Source organism: Trachypithecus francoisi, unplaced genomic scaffold (genome assembly GCF_009764315.1).
Source record: "Trachypithecus francoisi isolate TF-2019V2 unplaced genomic scaffold, Tfra_2.0 Lachesis_group9, whole genome shotgun sequence".
In the NCBI taxonomy this organism is placed as follows: domain Eukaryota; kingdom Metazoa; phylum Chordata; class Mammalia; order Primates; family Cercopithecidae; genus Trachypithecus; species Trachypithecus francoisi.
In genome coordinates, this window is record NW_022681474.1 from 23,264,207 (window position 1) to 23,286,933 (window position 22,727).

General features: G+C 39.1%; 1 protein-coding gene across 3 annotated transcripts in view; it reads right to left on the reverse strand.

Annotated features, from left to right (window-relative positions):
* NEBL (nebulette) overlaps positions 1 to 22,727 on the reverse strand; it is a 390,572-nt gene that overhangs the window by 163,207 nt on the left and 204,638 nt on the right. For 2 of the 3 annotated variants that reach the window (XM_033209543.1, XM_033209542.1), the window contains exon 4: positions 10,955 to 11,062. In XM_033209543.1, the coding sequence (XP_033065434.1) occupies positions 10,955 to 11,062 (108 nt within the window). Of the gene's footprint in view, positions 1 to 7,039; positions 7,125 to 8,157; positions 9,208 to 10,954; positions 11,063 to 22,727 lie in introns of those variants that run through there. The other variant, XM_033209539.1, reaches the window with a different exon arrangement.

Genomic DNA, 22,727 nt, shown 5'->3' on the forward strand with positions numbered 1-22,727 from the left:
TTTAGGAAGCTGAGGTGGGAGGATGGCTTGAGCCCAGGAGTTCAAGACCAACCTGGGCAATGTAGGCAAACCTTATCTCTATTGGAAAAAAAAAAAAAAAGCTGACTTTGTTACAATTGATGTAGCCATGAAAGGAAAAATCAATCAAAAATATAAAGAAGCAAAAAACATGACTTCCTACTTCTTGTCCTTGGAACCAAATAGAGTCTGGAGGCATTTCACAAAAGCAATAGGTCCTTCAGACAGAAATTTAGGGATATCTTTGTGCAAGCAGCATTGCATATGACTCTGTACAAAAGAGAAAAAGGCTACAACGCAGGCCTGACAACCGTGAATGAAAAGAAAGCTATAGGAGAAAATACGAGCAAAAAGAAAAAAATAAAGAAATGCAATTTTTATGACATAATCCTTCCAGGAAAATGAAAAAGCAAATTAGAGAGCACAGTTGTGTGCTTCAAAAAAAAAAAAAAAAAAAAAAGACTTTCTTGTTTCTAACTTCCAAATCATAAAATTTTCTTTAATTGTATAAACTTGGCTTGGATTACCAATGGATTTTTGAAATAAATCTCTACACAATGTCTCCCTTGACTTATGACCCTCCAATAAGCTAAAATAACACTCAACTATTACTCTTAAGAGCTAAAAAAACAACAGGTTTTAAACCTGCCTCTAAAATTCCATCGACATTATAATTATATGGTCTAATTATTAATGATAGTCACATCTGGGACTCCAAAAATATATACATAAGCGTTCTGGTTTTTCTTTAACATTCAGGATATTCTCCTCACTGTGGCTATGTCCTAAGAGGTATAATAAAATCTGGAAGAAAATTTAGATACTTTCAAAGTTCTAAATCTGAATCGTGCATTGGAAACTGAGACATGAAGCTAGTCTTTGTTAGACTTCCTGGAAATTTTTTTTCTATTCTCATCCCTCTGCCCTCCTTTTTATTCAAGTCTGCCCAGGCTAAACTGCTAGCACAGGACATGTGAAGTCTATATTCTGAACTACATAATTCAACCAAGAGCTGGAAAACGTAAAAACTTCACTACTACTCTAAAGTATCTGCGTTTCTATCAATGACTAATGGCTCAAAACTGGAAATGAAAAGTTTGAAAGGTCCAATTAAGAACTGGGGCCGGGGCCGGGCGCGGTGGCTCAAGCCTGTAATCCTAGCACTTTGGGAGGCCGAGACGGGCGGATCACGAGGTCAGGAGGTCGAGACCATCCTGGCTAACACGGTGAAACCCCGTCTCTACTAAAAATACAAAAAACTAGCCGGGCGAGGTGGGCGGGCGCCTGTAGTCCCAGCTACTCGGGAGGCTGAGGCAGGAGAATAGCAGGAACCCGGGAGGCGGAGCTTGCAGTGAGCTGAGATCCGGCCACTGCACTCCAGCCTGGGTGGCAGAGCGAGACTCCGTCTCAAAAAAAAAAAAAAAAAAGAACTGGGGCCGGGTACGGTGGCTCATGCCTATAATCCCAGGACTTTGGGAGACCGAGGGAGGTGGATCACCTGAAGTCAGGAGTTTGAGACCAGCCTGGCCAACATGGTGAAACCCCGTCTCTACTAAAAATACAAAAATTAGCTAGGCATGGTGTCAGGCGCTTGTAGTCCCAGCAACTAGGGAGGCTGAAGCAGGAGAATCGCTTGAACCCAGGAGGCAGAGGTTGCCATGAACCGAAATTGCACCACTGCACTCCAGTCTGGGCAACAGAATGAGACTCTGTCTGAAAAAAAAAAAAAAAAAAAAAAACTGGAAATAGGACATAGGAGGAATTTTGTTTTCTTTTTTTAGTTAAGAATATTCAGCTTGAAAATAGGGAAAAGTTTAAAACTACATGTAGAAGTTTTCCTGGTATGGCAATGGGTAGAGGGTAGTGTCATCTAACTTCACTAAAGAAACTAGCTCATCTGTCAGGGCACAGTGGCTCCCGCCTGTAATCCCAACACTTTGGGAGGACAAGGTAGGCGGGTCACTTGAGGCCAGGAATTTGAGGCCAGCCTGGTCAACATGGCAAAATCCCGTTTCTACTAAAAATACAAAACTTAGCTGGGCATGGTGGTATATGCCTGTAATCCCAGCTACTCAGGACACTGAGGCACAAGAATTACTTGAACCCGGGAGGTGGAGGTTGCAGTGAGCCAAGATTGTCTCACTGCACTACAGCCTGGGTGACAGACTGAGACCCTGTCTAAAAAAAAAAAAAAAAAAAAAAAAAAAAAAAGAAGAAGAAAAGAAAAAAAAGAAAAGAAAACACAAGAAATTAGCTCATGATAGCAGCTTATAATGATGTGACACTTTGGATATTTCAAAGCATGTTCACAAAGTGTATGTCACTTAAATACCTCAAAATTTCTCTGTTATATATGCAGATCATTCCTCACTCAGCCCTGGTATGGACTGAACTGCATGCCACCCCAGCATTCATATGTCGAAGCCCTAACTACCAATGTGACTGCATTTGGAGAGGGTGACTTTAAGGAGGTAATTAAGGTTAAATGAAGTCACAAGGAAGCCCTGATCCGATTGGGTCTGTGTCCTTCTGAGAGGAGGAGACACAGAGATCTCTCTTGCTCTCCCTCTCTCTCCCCACGTGCGCACACCAACGAAAGGCCACATGAGGACGCTGCGAGAAAGCAACTGTCACCAACGAAAGGCCACATGAGGACGCTGCGAGAAGGCAACTGTCTGCAAGCCAAGAAGAGAGCCCTCACCAGCCCTACCATACCTTGATCTGGAACTTCCCAGCCTCCAGAACTGTGAGAAAAATTTCTGTTGCTTTACGCTGCCCATCCTGCAATATCTTGTTATGGTGCCTGAGCAGACTAAGACAAGTCCTATTTTTTTTTTTTTTAATTAGGTTCTTGGATTAGACACCAAAAAGAATTTCCTGTGGTATTTTAAGATAGGGGAAGTCCTGGCATTTCTAATGTAATTTGAAAATAAATTATCCTGCTTTACTGAGGAAATGTTGCTACAATCCTTTGATAAAACTATAGAAATCACTGAATATTTAAGCAGCAGAGAGTAAAAGGTAGTGTTTATCAAGCAGCACCAAAAAGAAAAGAATCATAAAGTTGAAAGCAACTTGAGAAACTAAAAATATCCTTGCAAAGAGGAGTTTCAAGAAAAAGAAATGTACAAAATTAGTCAATATTTTACATATTATTGCCTCATTCATTTATTCCACATGCATTTACTGAGTATGTGCTCTGTACTGAGCTCTACTCTAGGCATAACCAATCTTGGGTTGAAGGGGTAGACTCATTCCTTGCTCCACTACGGCAGATATTCCAGGAAATATTTTATTTGCCTAGACTGAAAAGTGGATGGGATGGCAAACTCTTCTTAAGAAAAGAAAGAAAAAACACCCTGGATATGGAGAAAGTAATCCCACAAAATAATCCAGCTATTTACTGAATAAATACTTGATAACTACTTTGTGCTAGAAAATGATACAATAGAAAAAAAATCTGGGAGCTTTCAGGAAGAAAATTGATGTGCAATAGATATGTAGACTTTGAAAGAGATTAGAACTCCTAGCAATAATCTTCACTGTAAGATGAAATTCACATAAGGCCAGGAGATTAACTCATCAAAGTAAAAAATAAAAAGATTTGTTGACACAAACGGTTGATTCATTTGTTTATTAAATTTGGCAGTGGGCTAGACCCCGGGGCTATAAAGAAAAAAGACACAGCCCATTTCTTCATAGAGTTCAGTCTGAGGGTAGGAAAACTCATAATGAAGCTATAGAAGCTGACTGTCAGAGCAGCTAGGGAAAGATGGTGTTGCAGGACTTTTCCTTAGTTCAGCTAAAGACGGGGTCCTTTGTCCCACGGCAATGAAAATTCAGGCTCACAGACAATTTGAATTATGAGTAAGACAGGGTTTTGCTGGGTGAAAGGAAGAAAAGGGGGAAACAGGGACTCCCTGCAAGGCCAGAGTCCCCTACTAGAGAGCTTCCTGCCTCATAGTTCAAATTCCAGGTTCCACACAGAAGAGGAGGGGCCTGGCTCCCCCACCACCACTCCACTCTCCTCTGCAAACAGCATAAACTTCCCGAGGCTCCACCCTAATGGGCAGGCTGATTGGAGTTTTTCCGGGGACCCCCACACATCTGGCTGTCTCAATGGTAGCCTCTGAGCCAGTGTGGATGGGGAGAGGTACGAAGGGCCTTGCAGACGGAAGTGTGAAATGGATGGGTTCAGGCTGCAAGAGGGCCTCCCAGGCTGGAGGTCTCAGCTAGCACTAAGCCAGGGACAGCCTCACATTCCAAGCAAAAGATTTACATTTTATCCTAAAGGCAGTAGAGAGACTTAACAGATTTTAAAAGAGGATGTGACATGATCAGATGTGCATTTTAGGAAAACCTTGCAAGAAACTATATGGAGAATAGCCCAAGTCAAGAGATTATTCCCACACTCCCATCAAGGGGTAGGGAGTGCCCTAAATTAGGGAGGTGACAAGAAAGGCAAAGTATAAAGCACCATCTGGTGCATTCTTGCAGATATAAAACATAAATGGAAGGAGACACAGATGATCCTCACCTATGGGAAGTTAAGGAGGTCAGACATATAGACACATAAAATGCCAATTAAAACCAAAGTGAAGAATATGATGTGTGAAATGAGTGGTACAAATGATAGTGTTATAGCACAAAGCCTCACAATAATTCAGAGATGAGACACATCACCGTAGCTGGGTTTGAGTGTGTGTCTGGGATCAGGGGGCTGGGCTGTCGTTTACAGATAGTGTGAAATTGTCCTAAACATGCAGAATGACTCATGCAAAAGTCCAGAACAGAGTAAGTAGGCAGGCCTAAAAGAAATGGAAGAACAGTGGTGAAGAACAGTGAAAGATAAGGTGAAAAATAGTCATTTAGGAGCAGATTGTGGAGGGTCCTTAGAGTCAAAATTAAAGGGTTTAGGAGATTAGACTTTATCCTACTCAAACTGGAGGTCCATTTAAAGTATTTTAGTGGGTCATAATTAGGGTCTTGATGAAAGAGATATTTTAGAACAACTCATCTGGTGATTGTGTTTTAGATTCAATAAAAGGAGCAGAAGGAGATAAGGCCAATTAGGAAGTTACTGCAGTAACTCAGGCAAGATAATGGCCTGAAAACAGTGAAACGGAAAAGAAAGGAATAGGGGAAGAAAGGATTTCATGAAAAAAGGGTCTTCACAAATTGTTTGCTGAATCCCTCATCTCTGCTTCAAAAAAAAAAAAAAAAAGTCATATGTGTTAATTACTTTATTACGAGGGCTCCTCTCAAACCTCCCCTTTAGACAATGCCATTTTACAACCAAAACTTTTGTACTTGACACGCACAAGTAATTACTGGTCTGGGATGTATTTGTTTCTTTAAGTGACTGTGGCTGAAAAATTGAGGCTAAAAAGAAGAGATCAGCCTTTGAAGTTCTGCTCTACACGGAAAAATAAAGCAAAACCAGGTGTAAGGGAAACCACAGATTTGGAAACAAGAAAGGACCAAGAGGTAATTTTCCGTACATTTTTCACATGAAAGTATAAGTAATCCTTATAGAAATACTTTTCCTGAGGAGCAGTTGTTCAGAGGATCTAATTAAACAGGGTATGTCAAAGTGTTTCAAAATAAATGAAGTATTCCTACATGTGTTAGATATTATCAGAAAATATGTGTTATTGCCCTATCACTTTCTCTTTTTTTAATCTTTGTTTTTAAAGATAATGCTACTGACCCCACTATTTATTGGGAATTCATCAGAGTTATTGATTGAGATGAGCTACAGATAAGGTCTAGTCCGCTAAAGCAACATATAGATTCACTCTGTAAAAATACTAGCCTTCAAGAGCTTAAATCTAAACCACTGACCTCACAACTAATCATCTCTGTTAATCAACCCACTTATGACTTACAATAAAAATAACATTCATTCTCCTTTCAAACTATTTAGTGTACTAGATTTTACTACTCAAAATCAGAAGCTTTTACATAAATGTTTCATTAGTTATAAAACTTCTGCTTCTTGTATAAAGAACAAAATTAACAAATAATGTATTTTAATGAATGACTTTGTAATTTTTACCTTTCTCATATTTAAAAAAATGTTGCTGAATATAAAAAGAAAAAAAATCTCCTTCAATGTCAGTTGCTTAGATTCATACAAGACCTAATTGCCTCATACACGATAATTTTGCCACCAGTTTACAATTAGCATGCATTGCTCATGCATGAATTGACCCAATTACATAACAAATTTCGCCTTTGGGGATTTCTCTTGACTGCTTGTCTTCTGTCCACCATACAACTCAATTTCACACTGTCAGCAGCCTGAACATGGTTACAGTCAGTCTCTGTCAAAATGATTTATTTAAATTACAAACAGAGACCAAATCCCTAGATAATTGTCCCTACCCTCATGTTCACCCTTGCACTCAACCGAACTTTGAATCAAATCTTTTAATAGCCCATAGACACTACTATTCAATTATTAGGCAAGGTTTAGTCCCAATAATCTAATATTGTTGAAGCTAACTCACAAAATCTCAGGGAACTAAATCAGCAGTATCCGTGTGAGCTTATTAATGGGCATATAATTTATTTTACATTCTAAGAAGTCAGTGAAAAAATTATGTAATGTAGCAAAAGAGCTAAAAATAATTACATTGCAAGATCAAATTATAGAGAGATTACTTTTTGGTATAATTTTTTTAAAGTGTCATTCTTAGCTTCTCTTGTAAAGTAGGCAAGCATTTCTTATGAATGGGTATGCAGAATTGAAAGTGGTAGCAAAAAAGGATATTTGGTAAAGCAGACAGACAACCAAAATTATGAACACTGACAAGGTAAGGGAAATAATATAGGGCAGATGAAAACACTAATGTCTATAGCCCAGTGATCCAGGAAAATGGGGTTTTAGAGACTCTCATTGAAGTCAACACACAGCGGTACATACAGAGATACACACACACACAGACATGCAAAACTATTTTCTCCATTTGTCAAGAACACGCAGAAATCCTAACAAATCAAATAATGGTACACTCACTATTTCAGTCAGTCTTTAAAATACAAGATTTTGTCATCTGGTGGATTTTTTTTTCTTTCCCCTTCATTTGATATTTCTCTTCCCCCTGAAATAAATATAAACATCCAGTTTTTATATCTATGGCACAAAGTCTGTAAAAGTCTCTTGGGGTTTGACTTCACCATTTTATTTCACAATTTATCCCCAGACTGTCTCAGCTAATTGAAAGTGCAGCTGATATTAGTGGGTAAACAGCCAGAATGAAATATCAGTAATCTTCTCAAGGCTAGCCTGAGTCCCTTGAATGTCTGGCGATGGTTCTGCTTTGAGATCCTGCTGCAGGTATCCTGAATACACTGCTTGTAAACTTGAAGGTGGGAACTACTTGAAATTAGAAAGAGCCTTTACAGTTACTCACATGAGCTAGCCCTGTAGTAGCCATAGAAAAGGGTGTTGTTGGTCTTTTTTTTTTTAATGCCCATGGGCACAGTATTCCTCAATTCATATTTGGATACTGTCCCTTAAGAACACTTTCCTAAAATATTGGTAAATAAAGAAAATGTGATGTATAAAAATATTTCTGCCATTTCTGAATTTATGCCCTAGAGTTTGGGGGCAAGGAGAGGGTGGATGGCAATTAAGTGACACAGTTGTGAAAATCTGTAGGGCAGGGCTTTCTAGCCCACAGTTCCTAAGTCAGTGCTGAACACATTGGCTGTCAGGTTTCATTCTGCCGAAGAGATACAGTTTAAACAAAACCTGGACTTCTGAACATTATCTTCAATTAAACGATTTGACTGGATTTCCTGACTTCCCATAAAAACTGTTCCCAAGCCTAACATTCAATTTCATAAGCAACCAAACTCCATCTGAATATTAATACATTCAATGAGATGAAGACATCTTCTGGAATTTCATGGGGAAAAAAATAATTTTCCTTTATTTTAGAAGCCAAGTTCTTTTACTTCCTAACCATTTAGTCAATTCTGAAATCCTGCCTCTTTTCTTGTATTGTTCTGCAGCTATACTAAGTGGGTAACATATCAGAAGAATTTTAAATCGCAGTATTTAATAAATCTCCCATGTTCAATATGTTGTCATTATAGCTACCCAAAGAAGGCAAGTTCAACCACTCTCACCTCTTTCACACACTCAATTTGAAATTTACGGTTGTATTTTATCCCGCACCTCAGTAACATATGCAGACTGAGTGGTCCAAATCCAAATGATTTCAAATCCTCAATAAACGAACGTGAGAATAGCTGAAAAAATTTCAAAACATTGACAACAGACATAAGCAATCAAAAATGCCCATTCATCCATAACATATTACCCAAAACACCTAGGAGTTTTCATTAAATTCACTGCTTTATGTCTTTATACAGGGGAGATTAAAGGCAGCTAAGAAAGAGCCACACAATATTCAGAGATAAAGTAAACTAGAAACAAATAAGAAAATGGAACACGGGGAAACATAAAGGTAGCAAAGACTGCCAATTTCAGTTAACCTACCTACATTAAGTGATATTAAACTTGGTGCTCAAATGCAAGACTCACAAATTTCATACCCCTAATAATTTTCAGGATCTATAATTTTCAGGATTATAATTTCCCAGCATCTCTAGCTGGAAGATTCTGGGGTCTTTCCAGTCTAGACACTTTCTCACCTGTTTCCTCTCATAACAGACACAATCCAGCCACTGTCAAAAAATATCTGCTTGGGTTTTAGCCAATATTGTTCAGTGGGTTTAGATTAAAGTAATATGGAAAACTGGACTTGCCAAAGTACTACTTTTTGGATCAATCCAAGTGTCTTATAGAAAAAGATCCTTGAGTAATATGGAAAACCTAGTGAGGTAAGGGAAAAAGTTCATGAAGTTGCAGTCTTATAAATGAATAATAAATTCACCAGACCTCAGAACACTTAACAGCCTCCCTTCTTCAAGAGTTGGTCCCTAACAGTAATATTATGAAGTCTATATTTTTTACAGCTATCCAAACATTTAATATGCCTCATGTTGGCTAAGAGAACTACTTATAAGACTGCTATGGCTGCTAACATCAAGACATTGCAAACAGTTCTTTTTAAATAGAAAGATGTTGTCTAAGTCACATGCTTTTAAAAACCAGCATTGTCAAAATAATAGTCTTAATCTAAGCGGCGCTTTTTATACTGCTGTCTATATAACATACTATATATGATAAATATAGATTAATACATACCTGTGTTATAAGGGTTTTTTGCATAATTAAGAATGGATCTGCAAACGACCTCTGGTATTGAATAAAATGTATATTCCTGCTAATGATAAAGGTTGGTAAAATGATCAGTTCTTTTTTAATTAAATATGAATATTGACTAAATTTGAATAAAAATTAAAAAGCTTACCTTTGATCAGCTGCAATCCTTATGTTAGCTGTCATGTGGATGTCTTAGGTAGAAATATTTAGTTCTTTTTGAAATAAAATTCAGTGATCGTTGAAGATGTATGATATAACTGTTTCTGGCAGAATTATTTTTTAAAGAAACATTTTCCAAAAATAATCCAAAGAAAGAACTGTTGTTAAATGTAACTGCCAGTGAAATAGATCATTGATTTGCATTTTTAAAAGCAAAAATAGGCTTTTGATTTAAGGAAAGAATAAAGAGGAAGAAAAATAAGGACAGTGATCTTCAGTATTCATGACTGATGGATTGCTGGGATTGGGTAGAAAAACTAAGGGATAAATGTCATGAAGTCTTAAAATTCAACTCTTTTTCTTCAAAGGAAATCCCTAGTAATATAAAATGTCCATTTAAAGAGCAAAAAACAATGTGTGTTTTGCACCCTCCCATTTCCTAATAAATTGTTTAACATGAAATAATTCTGTTTTTGAACTTCAGACATATAAAAAGATTTTTTCTCAAATTATACGTAATTCTATCTGCAATTGTATATGTAGGTGTGTATATATGTGTGTGTATATATACACACATATAATTTATACAAACACATATATAATATATACACATACATATACACACACATACATGTATACATACATCTCATGATGATGAACATGTCCTGGAAATTAGGGCTACATCAGTTATAACACCTAGATATACAAATTTTAGTGACTTTATAAGTGATGCACAAAACACAGTTCTCATGAAAAATGGTATGAGTGTTGCCTGTTTGCTCATACTTTTATGTCTCCCACACATGTTAATTTTCATTCATATTTCCTCTTGGATATCTAACATTGAATTAATTTTTGTGAAAAAAATAAATCCTGACACACTTCATATAATATTTTGGAAGAAACACAATCACAGGTGTGAATTACAAAAACTAAAAAGAGCTGTTTGTCCACCTTTAAGAAGTACTAAATTAATACCTCCCTAATATGTTTTGAACTTCTGCTAGTCTCCAGTTTCTCTTTCAAGGAAACTATATTAATAAACAAGGCACAGCTTCAAGTCCAAAGCAACTACATATGTAAATGTCTATTTCAAAAGTAAGATGTAATACCTGATTTCAACAAATATCTAATTCAAAAGTATGAAATCTTATAAACACATAGTCAGCAAATAGGAGATTTTTTTAAGACTCCTAATCTTATGTGTATATTTTATATGCTTACCCACAGTCAAAACTTAACTTTCAAGTTTCTTATTTTAATTATAAAAGGTCTACTTTGGAAAAATTTGAAAGCTGAGAACCATTCAAAATGGAATAAGGAGATCTTCTATTAGGCAACTAAGCACTGAGCCCTAGATAACTGTGATGGAACCAGAGGGCAGGGTTTACCAGATTAAATTGGCATAGTCTATGCGTGCACTGAGTACTGCTTGCACCCCACAGCAACACAAACGCTTCCAAGTCACCCAGCCTTCCTTTCTCATCCAGAAATGCATGTCAGAGCCATCATGCTACTGAATAAACAGGCACCTACGTTACTGATTTGTTCCTGAGTCCTCTTAAGTCTCTGTAGCTCAGGAGTGTCCGTGACGATGCTGAAGCCTCTCCCTTTGCTTTCTTCAAAATCTCTTTTGTACTTGACCTGACAAGAAGAGGGGAAAGAAAAGTGAACAGAGGGATCACAAATCCCACTCAGGATAGGCCCGGCCAACGAAGCTGCTGGAATTGGAAACAATGGCTAAAAATACAGTTCTCGGCCGGAGGTGCAGTTAAGAGCCATCAGGAAACAGCCAGACTACCTGGTTTGTGTCCCAGAAACTCCACTTACTATTTGTGTGACTTTAAGCAAGTTCTTTAGCCACTCTGTGGCTCGGTGGTGTCATCTGTGCAGCGGCAATAACAACAATGGCTATTTAACAGGTTGTAGGGATGGGATCGGACTACTTGATGCATGAATCTGGCTGACAGAAACAAATAAGTACTCCATAATAGCAATTATGATTATTGTCATTAATACCATCACCACTATGAAAGGAAAGAAAATGTGGAAAAAGAAAGCTGGATCTTCTTCTCCTCCTGTGCCCACCTGTCAGTGAAAAAGCCTCATTTTGAGCCTAAACTGCCCTATGGAGGAGGGAGACGAAGAACTGACAGCTAGCCCTGTCCAAGAAGTTTTTATTCAACTTCAGAAGGCAAACATATGGATACGATTACACAATGCTGTATTGCCAAATGGCAAGTATATAAATGCTTATGAAAATATTTATAAAATAGGCCACACCTAGAGATTAAAAAGCTGCTCACACATGCCCTTGGCATACTGTGTGCTGAAGTAGTGAAGATTTTTTTCAGTATTTAAATATACTTCTTTTCTAATTACAACCCAATGGAGCTGAATTTTACTGTTTCCTCGGGGGACTGGAACAGCTAATGCTTCATCTTACAGAACCCCATCTCCTGTTATTAGCGTAATGACAATAACTGTCACACCAGTTAAAGATTCGGCTTGTTAACGACTGAGATGGTTACATCACTTTGACTGTTCTTTTTTTAAGCCTAAATATCAAGAAATATGGAAACATATTTTGATAACCCATAGAATCCCCATTTTACATTCAAACTTACAAGCTTCCAATTAACACTTAAATTGATCATTAAAATTAATTAAGTTAATTTAGGGTTGCCTATTCAATATGATTCTGTTAGTGCAGTCTTCTGCAGAAGGTGGAAAAGTTCACTTTGTTGAACATGGAATGGCTGTTTCTGTTGAGTCATGGCTGTATTTAAATACCCAATTTTATCAAGCATTATTATCCTCAAAGATACTGCAAGATTTCTTTTACCAAACAAACTTGAAAGAAGAACACATACACACACAGACACACACAGACACACACACACACACACAGGAAAAGCTATAGATACTCTCATCACTTTTAGCTTAAGAATACCTAATTCTTCTCTCTCTACTTTCGATTTGTAAAAGCACTAAACCCCTTACTTTATTCCCATCAGTAAAAGGTCAAATAAACTGCAATATTTTTCTTCCACATAAAATGCTGAGAGATTAGCCTTCTCACCCTCCATCTCCCAGCATGGGTAAAGATCCACATGCTAGCACATTCTCGGTGTTTTATGCCTAACTAAGCAGGCAAGCTATTTAACTTTGCTGGTAGTAAGCACTAGAGCTCAGAGTAGTAAAATAATAAAAGTTAAAAGGACAACAAGGTTGGAATAGCAACAGGCATGAAGATACAGGAAGAAATGCCTGTGAGACAAGTTCTAGCATTTCTAACACCAGTCTCAGAGAAAGCACAACTACATATTATTTTTGTTATTGGTTTATATTTTTTAATAGAAATTTCCAAAGACAGAGGTGAAAAGAAAAACCAATAAATTCTAGAATCATAGGTATTTTTGGTTTTGTTTTTATTTTTGTTTTGGTAGTGATAGGTTCTCGCTATGCTGCCTAGGATGGTCTTGAACTCCTGGCCTCAAGTAATCCTCCTACCTCAGCCTCCCAAAGTGCTGGGATTACAGACATCAGCCACTACCACACCCAGCCTAGGATCACAGGTTTTGAGCTGATGACAGTTCAAAAATCCTTTCTACATTCACAAGACACAAAAGAATCATCTGACTTTGGCTTGCCTGGTTGGGTGACTAGCTTTGAGAAGTACACAATCACCTCTATAAAAGGCCTGTAGACTGTTGCAGGATTCCTATTTCTTTTGAATGGTGTGAAACACAGCCAAGCCTCTTACCCTCTCAGCACCAGTTCGAGCACCAGCCCACCAGTATTTCTTTACTACACATAGGGAAACTCCAAGCTACTCATCAGCTCTCTCTTCCACACTCCCGCCCACTTTCATCCTATCTACTTAGGTCTAATTTTAAATGTTGTATTAGATGGTTTGTCAGTCATGCGTAGTCTGATTCTGGGAGGCAAGTGGATATAAAAAGAGAACAGAGGACAGAGAGAAATAGCAGGATGCCTCTCTCCAATCTCATGTGGCCCCTTTGCCCTCACGTGACCTCATCCAGCCAAAGAGGACACCAGATCCACAGTCCCTGCAATTGATCTGGGAGGGCCACATAATCTAGCAAGCATCCAGGAGCCTCAGCTCTGGGACTCTGGCAGGAACTCTTGGGAAAGGGGTTGTGCCATTTATTTGTGATGCTATAAAGGAATACCTAAGACTGGGTAATTTACAAAGAAAAGAGGTTTATTTGGCTTGTGGTTCTGCAGGCTGTACAGGAAGCATGGTGTAAGCATCTGCTTCTGGTCAGAGCCTCAAGAAGCTTCCATCATGATGGAAGGTGAAGGGGAGCCAGCATGTCACACGGCGAGAGAGGGAGCAAGGGCAGGGGAATGTGCCAGGCTCTTTAAACAACCAGCTCTCAAGTGAACTCACTGTTGTGGGAAGGGCACCAAGCCATTCATGAGTGATCCACCCCCATGACCCAAACACCTCCCACTACTCCATACCTTCAATGCCCGGGCTCACATTTCAACATGAGATTTAAGGGGGACAAACATCCAAACCATATCAGGGGTGCTCTGTTGCTATGGTCTGGCTAGTTTAATTGGCTGTAAAAGTGGAGTTGCAGACTACCATGTGGCCACCGTCCAATAATGAAGTCAACACAGAGGCAAGCAAAACAGTGATTGAGATAGAGTCCTGATATCGCCATTTGAGCACCTGAATTTAACTCTTCCAAAAGCCAGAAACACCAGGTTTGCCAGTTATGTGAGCTAATCAATCTCTCACTTTTACATTCAAAAGAATTCCGATGAACATAACCAGCCCCCATGTCCATGTGTTGTACACACGTATGACAAGGCTCCCAGTAAAAGAAATATGTAAATTTCTCCTCATTGACTTCTATGCCCTGATCTTTCCTATGAGTGTTACAAGATGTAATAGTTTAGATAAACAGCAGATTCTGTCAAGGAAAGAGCATTGCTTTCATGGACGATCCTTTGCTCATTCAGCAAATCTTTACTGAGCACCTATTATATGCCAAGAGCTGTTCCAGATATAGAAACAATGCAACAAAGAGAAGTCAATGGTCCCTGCCCTTGTGGGGCTTATGATAATTACAATGCAAGAAATGAAAAAGACACAATATCTATGTAGGTCATAAATGGTATGTTAGTGGGAAGTGCTAAGAGAGAAAAATAGCGAGACAAGGGAACGTGAAGTACCAGACAGTCTGCCCTTCTAGACAGGGTGGTCAGGGAAGTCCCCCGGTAACAAGGTGGCATTTCAGTAAGGCCTCAAAGCGGGAGGAAGAAAGCCACGCAGACTTCTTCCGGGAGACCTATGCAGGCAGAGGGAACAGACGGAGTAAAGTCCTAAAGCCCTTTAGAAAGGTCAAGGAAGGGCCAGGCGCGGTGGCTCAAGCCTGTAATCCCAGCACTTTGGGAGGCCGAGATGGGCGGATCACGAGGTCAGGAGATCGAGACCATCCTGGCTAACACGGTGAAACCCCGTCTCTACTAAAAAATACAAAAAAAAAAAAAAACTAGCCAGGCGAGGTGGCGGGCGCCTGTAGTCCCAGCTACTTGGGAGGCTGAGGCAGGAGAATGGCGTAAAACCGGGAGGCGGAGCTTGCAGTGAGCTGAGATCCAGCCACTGCGCTCCAGCCTGGGCGACAGAGCGAGACTCCATCTCAACAACAACAACAACAACAACAAAAAAAAAAAAAGGTCAAGGAAGGCCACTTTGTCTGTGTCTTAGTGGGAGGGAAGAGGAAGAGGACGCAGGGAGTGGTCACATGGAGCCTTGCAGGCCCTGAGGATGTTGGCTTTTCTTTCCTGTGAGGCATGGGGCCCGTGGAGGTTTGTATGCGGACAGCGGCATGCCCTGACTTACGTTTTAAAAGGCTTTTTCTAGCTGCTGTCCTGCAAACTCCTTGCAAGTACGCAGGACAGAAGCGAGAAGCCCGGGGGGGGTAGGCATTGTCGGTCCCCTACCCCAGTCAGCCACTGTCAGAGAACTGTCCCAGGACCACAAAAGAAAGCAAAAGTTCTTGGGCCCAGCCTCAGGGCCCTGGCGTCCCCGAAAGACTCCACCAGGCATGCTACACACTCTTGTCAGAATGGAGCAGGAAGGACAAAGAGGAGAGAGGACAGAATTAAGTTACCAACCTGAGCTTAGAAAGAGAATGTGCCATAACCAGGAAGTAACAGTCTTACCTCCCTACAGTCTTAGCCCTTCAAGACTGAAGAAACGCACTTTGAAAATGCACTCAAAGTCAAATGTGAGAAATTCACTCAATAGGCAACTTGCTTTGCCATATTTGCCTTCAAAAGTAACTTAAAAATGTCTTATTTCAAATATTGAATACTAGATATTATGGACATTCTATGTATGTCTTGACATTCTACGTGTCTGTGTGTATATGTTGCATGTATGCTCAGAAACATGATACGCATGTGTACACATATAACTTCCTGCAGCATAGATTAGAACGCTAAAGCAAGAATCAAGAAACCTGAATTTAAACCCTGATTCTTTTCTGTGATCTTAATTTGCTCTATTTGTCTAACAATCCCGATCCTCAGTTAGAAAAGAAAACAAGAGGCCAGGCACAGGACCTCACGCCTGTAATCCCAGCACTTTGGGAGGCCAAGGAGGGCAGATCACAAGGTCAGGAGATCGAGACCATCCTGGCTAACACAGTAAAACCTGTCTCTACTAAAAAAAATACAAAAAACTAGCCGGGCGAGGTGGCGGGAGCCTGTAGTCCCAGCTACTCGGGAGGCTGAGGCAGGAGAATGGCGTAAACCCGGGAGGCGGAGCTTGCAGTGAGCTGAGATCCGGCCACCGCACTCCAGCCTGGGCGACAGAGGGAGACTCCATCTCAAAAAAAAAAAAAAAAAAGAAATGCAGGCAAGGTGGCTCACGCCTGTAATCCCAGCACTTTGGGAGGCTGGGGCAGGTGAATCACTTGAGGTCAGGAGTTTGAGACCAGCCTGGCCAACACCGCCAAACCCTAGCTCTACTAAAAATACAAAAATTAGCCAGGTATGATGGTGCGCACCTGTAGTCCCAGCTACTCAGGAGGCTGAGGCAGGAGAATCACTTGAACCTGGGAGGTGGAGGTTGCAGTGAGCCAATATCACACCACTGTACTTCAGCCTGGGTGACAGAGCGAGACTCCATCTCAAAAATAAAAGGGCATACTGGTGAATGTACGGTGGGAGGGGGCTTGATAACACGACATTCAGGGGAGTGGTGACAAAATCTGCTCATGGAAAAATGTACAGGGAGCTTCCCTGTTACTGGTGATGTTCTAGTTCTTACATTGGATGGTGAATTCACATGTTATCTTTTTATTATCGCCCTATAAAACCTGCATGTACACATTATGCATAATCTTTTGTGTTGATCAACTATCTCACGATAAAAATACTTTCAAAGAAAGCAGGGACAAAGTTTTAAAAGTCCTGATGCAGAAACTGAGGAACCCAGAGGTTAAACAAAAAACATGAGTGGGAAAAGAGAAAAGGAATATATAACCAGGAATTCAGTTGATATTTTCAGTCAGCCAAAGACTTGGGTTTTTCATAAATGGCAGGTGAGCTAGTCAATGGGTATCCACCATTTGCGGAAAGTTAAATCAGCCACTCTGAGTTTCTTCATCTTAGTGAGGCTGTTTAATTGTATCAGCAAACACAGACTAAGAAAAAAGGTAGGCAAAATTGCATTGAGAGAGTGTAAAAGGGTGGTGTTAAAGGGATTCCAAATATGGATTAGGGCCAGGCACAGTGGCTCATGCCTGCAATTGCAGGACTTTGGGAGGCTGAGGCAGGAGGATTGCTTGAGGCATGGAGTTTGAGACTAGCCTAGGCAACACAGCAAGGCCCCATCTCTTAAAAAAAAAAAAAAATTAAAATCAGCCAGGCATAGTTGTGCATACCTGTAGTCCCAGCTAGTGGGGAAGCTGAGACAGGAGAAATGCCTCAGCCCAGGAGTTCAAGGCTTGCAGTGAGCTATGTTCACACCACTACACTCAAGCCTGGGCAACAGAGCAAGACCCCATCTCTAAAATAATGAAATAAATACACAAATATGGAGGAGGGAAGAATCACAGAAGTTCAAGGGGATGCATCCCATGTATCACAATAGACAAGAGCAGTGAGAACTATGCAGGGACGGAAGTATATATAGAAGGAGAACAGTATTTGCTTTAATGCAGCTTGTCAGACTATGTTTAACAGAAGCCTAAAATCTCAGGTGCATGTATTACTGATTCATGTTATTCTGCTCTTTATTTCATACATTTCTGATAACAATGAAATCCATGACCAATTTCATTACCTTTCATGACATGATAGATACTCCACATTTCTTTAAAGGGAGATGGTGAGGGTCACAGTATTTTAAAAGTACATGCAAAATTCTTAATTTGATCTGCAAAATTTAATGCTCAATTATGTATAGTTCATCATCTTGTATCTTTCCATAGATTTTAAGGTACTAGAAAATGTAGACCACATGTTTCTTTCTCTCTCACTGCATTTGCTTGGTGCTAAGCATAGATTAAAAGCTTAACAACCATTTCATGATTGATTACTATCTAGTTTTGTATGTTTAAGGTCTAAAATGCAGAAAATTGGTTAATCTCACAATGTTAGATGGGAATTAAACACTACAAAGGAAAATCTAAGAGTTTTTTTTGAGGTGAAGTTAATTTTAGCAATGTTAAGTCAAAGAAATGAGCTCAAAAGTAAATTTGCTTTTTTATAAATTAATCTCATAATTTGTAAATCTATGGTTAATTAAATAAAATTAAAATTATAATTACCTTTTTAAACATAATTAAAAAGCATTAAAAATCATGTCCATAGATTTCTCAGCTTTCAATTAAACTTCCACTGCATTCCCAGAGGCTCTGAGAGATAGTCACTATTTTGTCACTTTTCCATGTATATTCACAATCCAACTTTACCAAATTTTGGGTTCTTTTACTTAAAAAAAAAATGAAATTTTTTTTTATTCTAAACAAAAATGCTAAATACTTCGAAAAGCACTTTTTTATTTTATTTTCTTTCTTTCTTTTTTTTTTTTTGAGACAGAGTCTCTCTCTGTCACCCAGGTTGGAGTGCAGTGGTGCAATCTTGATTCACTGCAACCTCTGTCTCCCACATTCAAGCAATTCTTGTGCCTCAGCCTCCTGAGTAGCTGGGATTACAGGCGTACACCACCACACTGAGCTAATTTTTGAATTTTTAGTAGGGACGGGTTTTGGCATGTTGTCAGGCTGGTCTCAAACTCCTCACTTCAAGTGATCCATCCGCCTTGGCTTCCCAAAGTGCTGAGATTCCAGGTGTGAGCCACTGTGCATGGCCCCAAAAAGCAATTTGGGGCAATTTCAATTTCTCAATCAGTTAAGATAATGCAAAATTACTCTCAATCAGTTAAGATAATGCAAAATTACTCAAGTGTAGCTTAGTGGTTAAAAATATAGCCTCAGAAATTATACAAACTTGTCTTGGGCCCTGGCTCCACCATATTAGCTGTGTGATCTTAGGCAAGTTACTTAGTATCTCTGAGCTTCAGTTTCCTTATATATACAAAATATACATAATTTTAGTACAATATTGAGGGCACTTTTGTGAGAACTAAATGAGATAATACTAGTGCCTGACATCTAGTAAGTGGCTCCTGTGTTCCAAGCATACTACTGAGTGAGTGCTTTACATATTATGTGAGCAGAGCAAGGATGGGAAGCCCAGCGGATAACCTGTAAGAAGTGCTCAGCACTCCTTACTGTACACACATGTTGACTCACTCACTCATCGTAACTCAACGTCCTACCCCATGGCCAGGGACTGTGCCATCTGCATTTAGGAGCTCATTCACTCCTTTTTGGATCAAAAAAAGAATATAAATAGGCTGGGCACAGTGGCTTACATCTGTAATCCCAGCACTTTGGGAGGCCAAGGCAAGAAGATCACTTGAGCCGAGGAGTTCAAGACCAGCCTGAGTAACATAGCGAGACTTTGGCTCTGCCCCCACAAAAAAAATTAGTTGGACACGGTGGCACATGCATGTGGTCCCAGCTACTCAGGAGGCTGAGGTGTGAGGATTGCTTGAGCCTGTGAGGTGAAAGCTGCAGTGAGTTGTGATCATGCCACTGCACTCTAGCCTGGGCAACAGAGCAAGACCTCGTCTTAAAAAAAAAATGTAATAGAATATTAATAAATAAAGGCAACAACAATTACAAGGTACATATATCATCTTCAGTTAAATCTTAGCAGGCATGCATGTTAAGGTCCATTTTACAGATGAAGGAAGTTTGCGGAAGTCATAGAGCTGATAGAAGGCGGAAGTCTCTCTGACCTCCACCTACCCAGCATCTCCCCAGATGTTATCTTTCAATTCATCTGACACTGAAAAAAATACCAAAGTGAAAAATATCAAAGCAAACACAAGTAAGACATAAACAACATTTTGTAAATAAGCAGAAGTGAAAGTGGAACCAACTGAATATTTCTTAATATAGGACGCCAAAAGATTTGCATAATCTAAAATTAGTCAATTTATTATCTGTGATGGATCCTATAGTGCCACAAAAGAGACAGAAATAATCACCCAAAGTAAAGTTTAACACAACCTACATTTCAATAAAAGTGTTTTCAGGTCTTTCTGTTGAAGTCAAAAATTGCTTAAATTTTCTTTTAGGAAAGATCGGATTAGCAGGGAAATACCATTGCCAAAATGGTAGCACTGGCAAAAATACTAATTCAAGGCGAAAAATTATATCTACACTAATAAAGAAAATTGAAGCCTAAAATATATACACATAGTCCATATTTTCACTAGGAATTTCACAAACAGCATTTTAATAATTTGGACAATTGATAAATTTTGCTTCTGAACACATGTTCTCTTAATCCTTTAGAGACAGTCTCATCTTTATATGATTATAACTTTTAAAGATAAGTAGCTTAATTCACACATAGAATAGAATATTATTGATATTATTTTGAACCAGAGTGACCACACAAGGTTAAAATAAGGAGAGAATAAGAAACCACAACAGGGAATGCATTGTCCTGTGTACATATCCTGAATTATAAAGTATTAGGAAATAAGTAATTTCCAGTTAGAAAATAACTAATTAGGAAATGGGTCATTCAGAAAAGAAAAGCTACATCCTAACTAGCTTGAAGAAAAGAAACAGGATAAACCAAGAATCAAGCAAATATAAACAAAGTAAACTAACACAAAACAGTCATGGAAGTGAAAATAACCTGTCCTAAATCTCAAACTCTTGTCACAGCTGATAAAAATTACAGATTGTTCCTCAATGTTTCTAGATACGCAGATTGATAATGTCATTAAAATTGTTCCTAACCTCCTTCCCATACCTGCAATGGCATTATTCATCAAATACCGACTGTTTTTCTATAACAAAACATACTTCTTCCACTCTACAAAACTGAAAAAAAAAAAAAAAAAAACCTGTAAACAGCAAAAGAGAAAAAGAAACACAAATTTAAAAATCAATGTAGGCCAGGCGCAGTGGCTCACGCCTGTAATCCCAGCACTTTGGGAGGCCAACACGGGCGGATCACGAGGTCAGGAGATCAAGACCATCCTGGCCAACATGGTGAAACCCTGTCTCTACTAAAAATACAAAAAAAAAAATTAGCTGAGCGTGGTGGTGCATACCTGTAGTCTCAGCTACTTGGGAGGCTGAGGCAGGAGAATTGCTTGAACCCAAGAGGCGGAGGCTGCAGTGAGCCAAGATCATGACCCTGCACTCCAGCCTGGAGACAGAGTGAGACTCCGTCTCAAAAAATAAAATTAAATTTTTGCAACCTACTCATCTGACAAAGGGCTAATATCCAGAATCTACAAAGAACTCAAACAAATATACAAGAAAAAAACAAACAACCCCATCAAAAAGTGGGGAAAGGATATGAACAGACATTTCTCAAAAGAAGACATCCATACAGCCAACAGACACATGAAAAAATGCTCATCATCACTGGCCATCAGAGAAATGCAAATCAAAACCACAATGAGATACCATCTCACACCAGTTAGAATGGCAATCATTAAGAAGTCAGGAAACAACAGGTGTTGGAGAGGATGTGGAGAAATAGGAACACTTTTACACTGTTGGTGGGATTGTAAACTAGTTCAACCATTATGGAAAACAGTATGGCGATTCCTCAAGGATCTAGAACTAGATGTACCATATGACCCAGCCATCCCACTACTGGGTATATACCCAAAGGATTATAAATTACTCTACTACAAAGACACATGCACACGTATGTTTATTGCGGCACTATTCACAATAGCAAAGACTTGGAATCAACCCAAATGTCCATCTGTGACAGACTGGATTAAGAAAATGTGGCACATATACACCATGGAATACTAGGCAGCCATCAAAAAGGATGAGTTTGCGTCCTTTGTAGGGACATGGATGCAGCTGGAATCCATCATTCTTAGCAAACTATCACAAGAAGAGAAAACCAAACACCGCATGTTCTCACTCATAGGTGGGAACTGAACAATGAGATCACTTGGACTCGGGAAGGGGAACATCACACACTGGGGCCTATCATGGGGAGGGGGGAGGAGGGAGGGATTGCATTGGGGGGTTATACATGATATAAATGTCATGCACATGTACCCTAGAACTTAAAGTATAATAAAAATAAATAAATAAAAAATAAAATTAAAATAAAAATAAATGTAAATGCATTATACTTAGTGTGTACACAAATGACACAAAGGGATGACAGCATGGATCTCAACAAGTCATTTTAATCAAAGCATGTAAAACATTATTTCCTTAATGCAGAATTTCATTTAAAATATAAATCTCCTAGAAATTTTTATAGGTTATTAAAAAAATCTATGTTACAACTAGAAATAGAGCACTAATTCACATCTTCCATAAGAAAGAAACTATTAAAAATAAGTATATTAGAAATGTTGAAGAGTTATGTGAAGAATTATGACTTCTTAGCTAACAGTAAGAGCTCCACATTAATTACAGTGTCAGTTGTAAGAAATGCTGGAATGTTGCCTCCCTGCTATGTAATAGCAGCTATGATTTATTGAAGACCTACAAGGTATCAGACATTGTTCTAGGCACTTAACAGACTATCCTGATTAATCTTTAAAATCACTCTGTAAAAAAGATATTTTACTTTTTTTTTTTTTTTTAAGAGAGAGACAGAGTTTTGCTCTGTTACCCAGGATGGAGTGCAGTGGCCTGATCATGGCTCATTGCAGCCTCCATCTCCTAAGCTCAAGCAATCCTCCCAC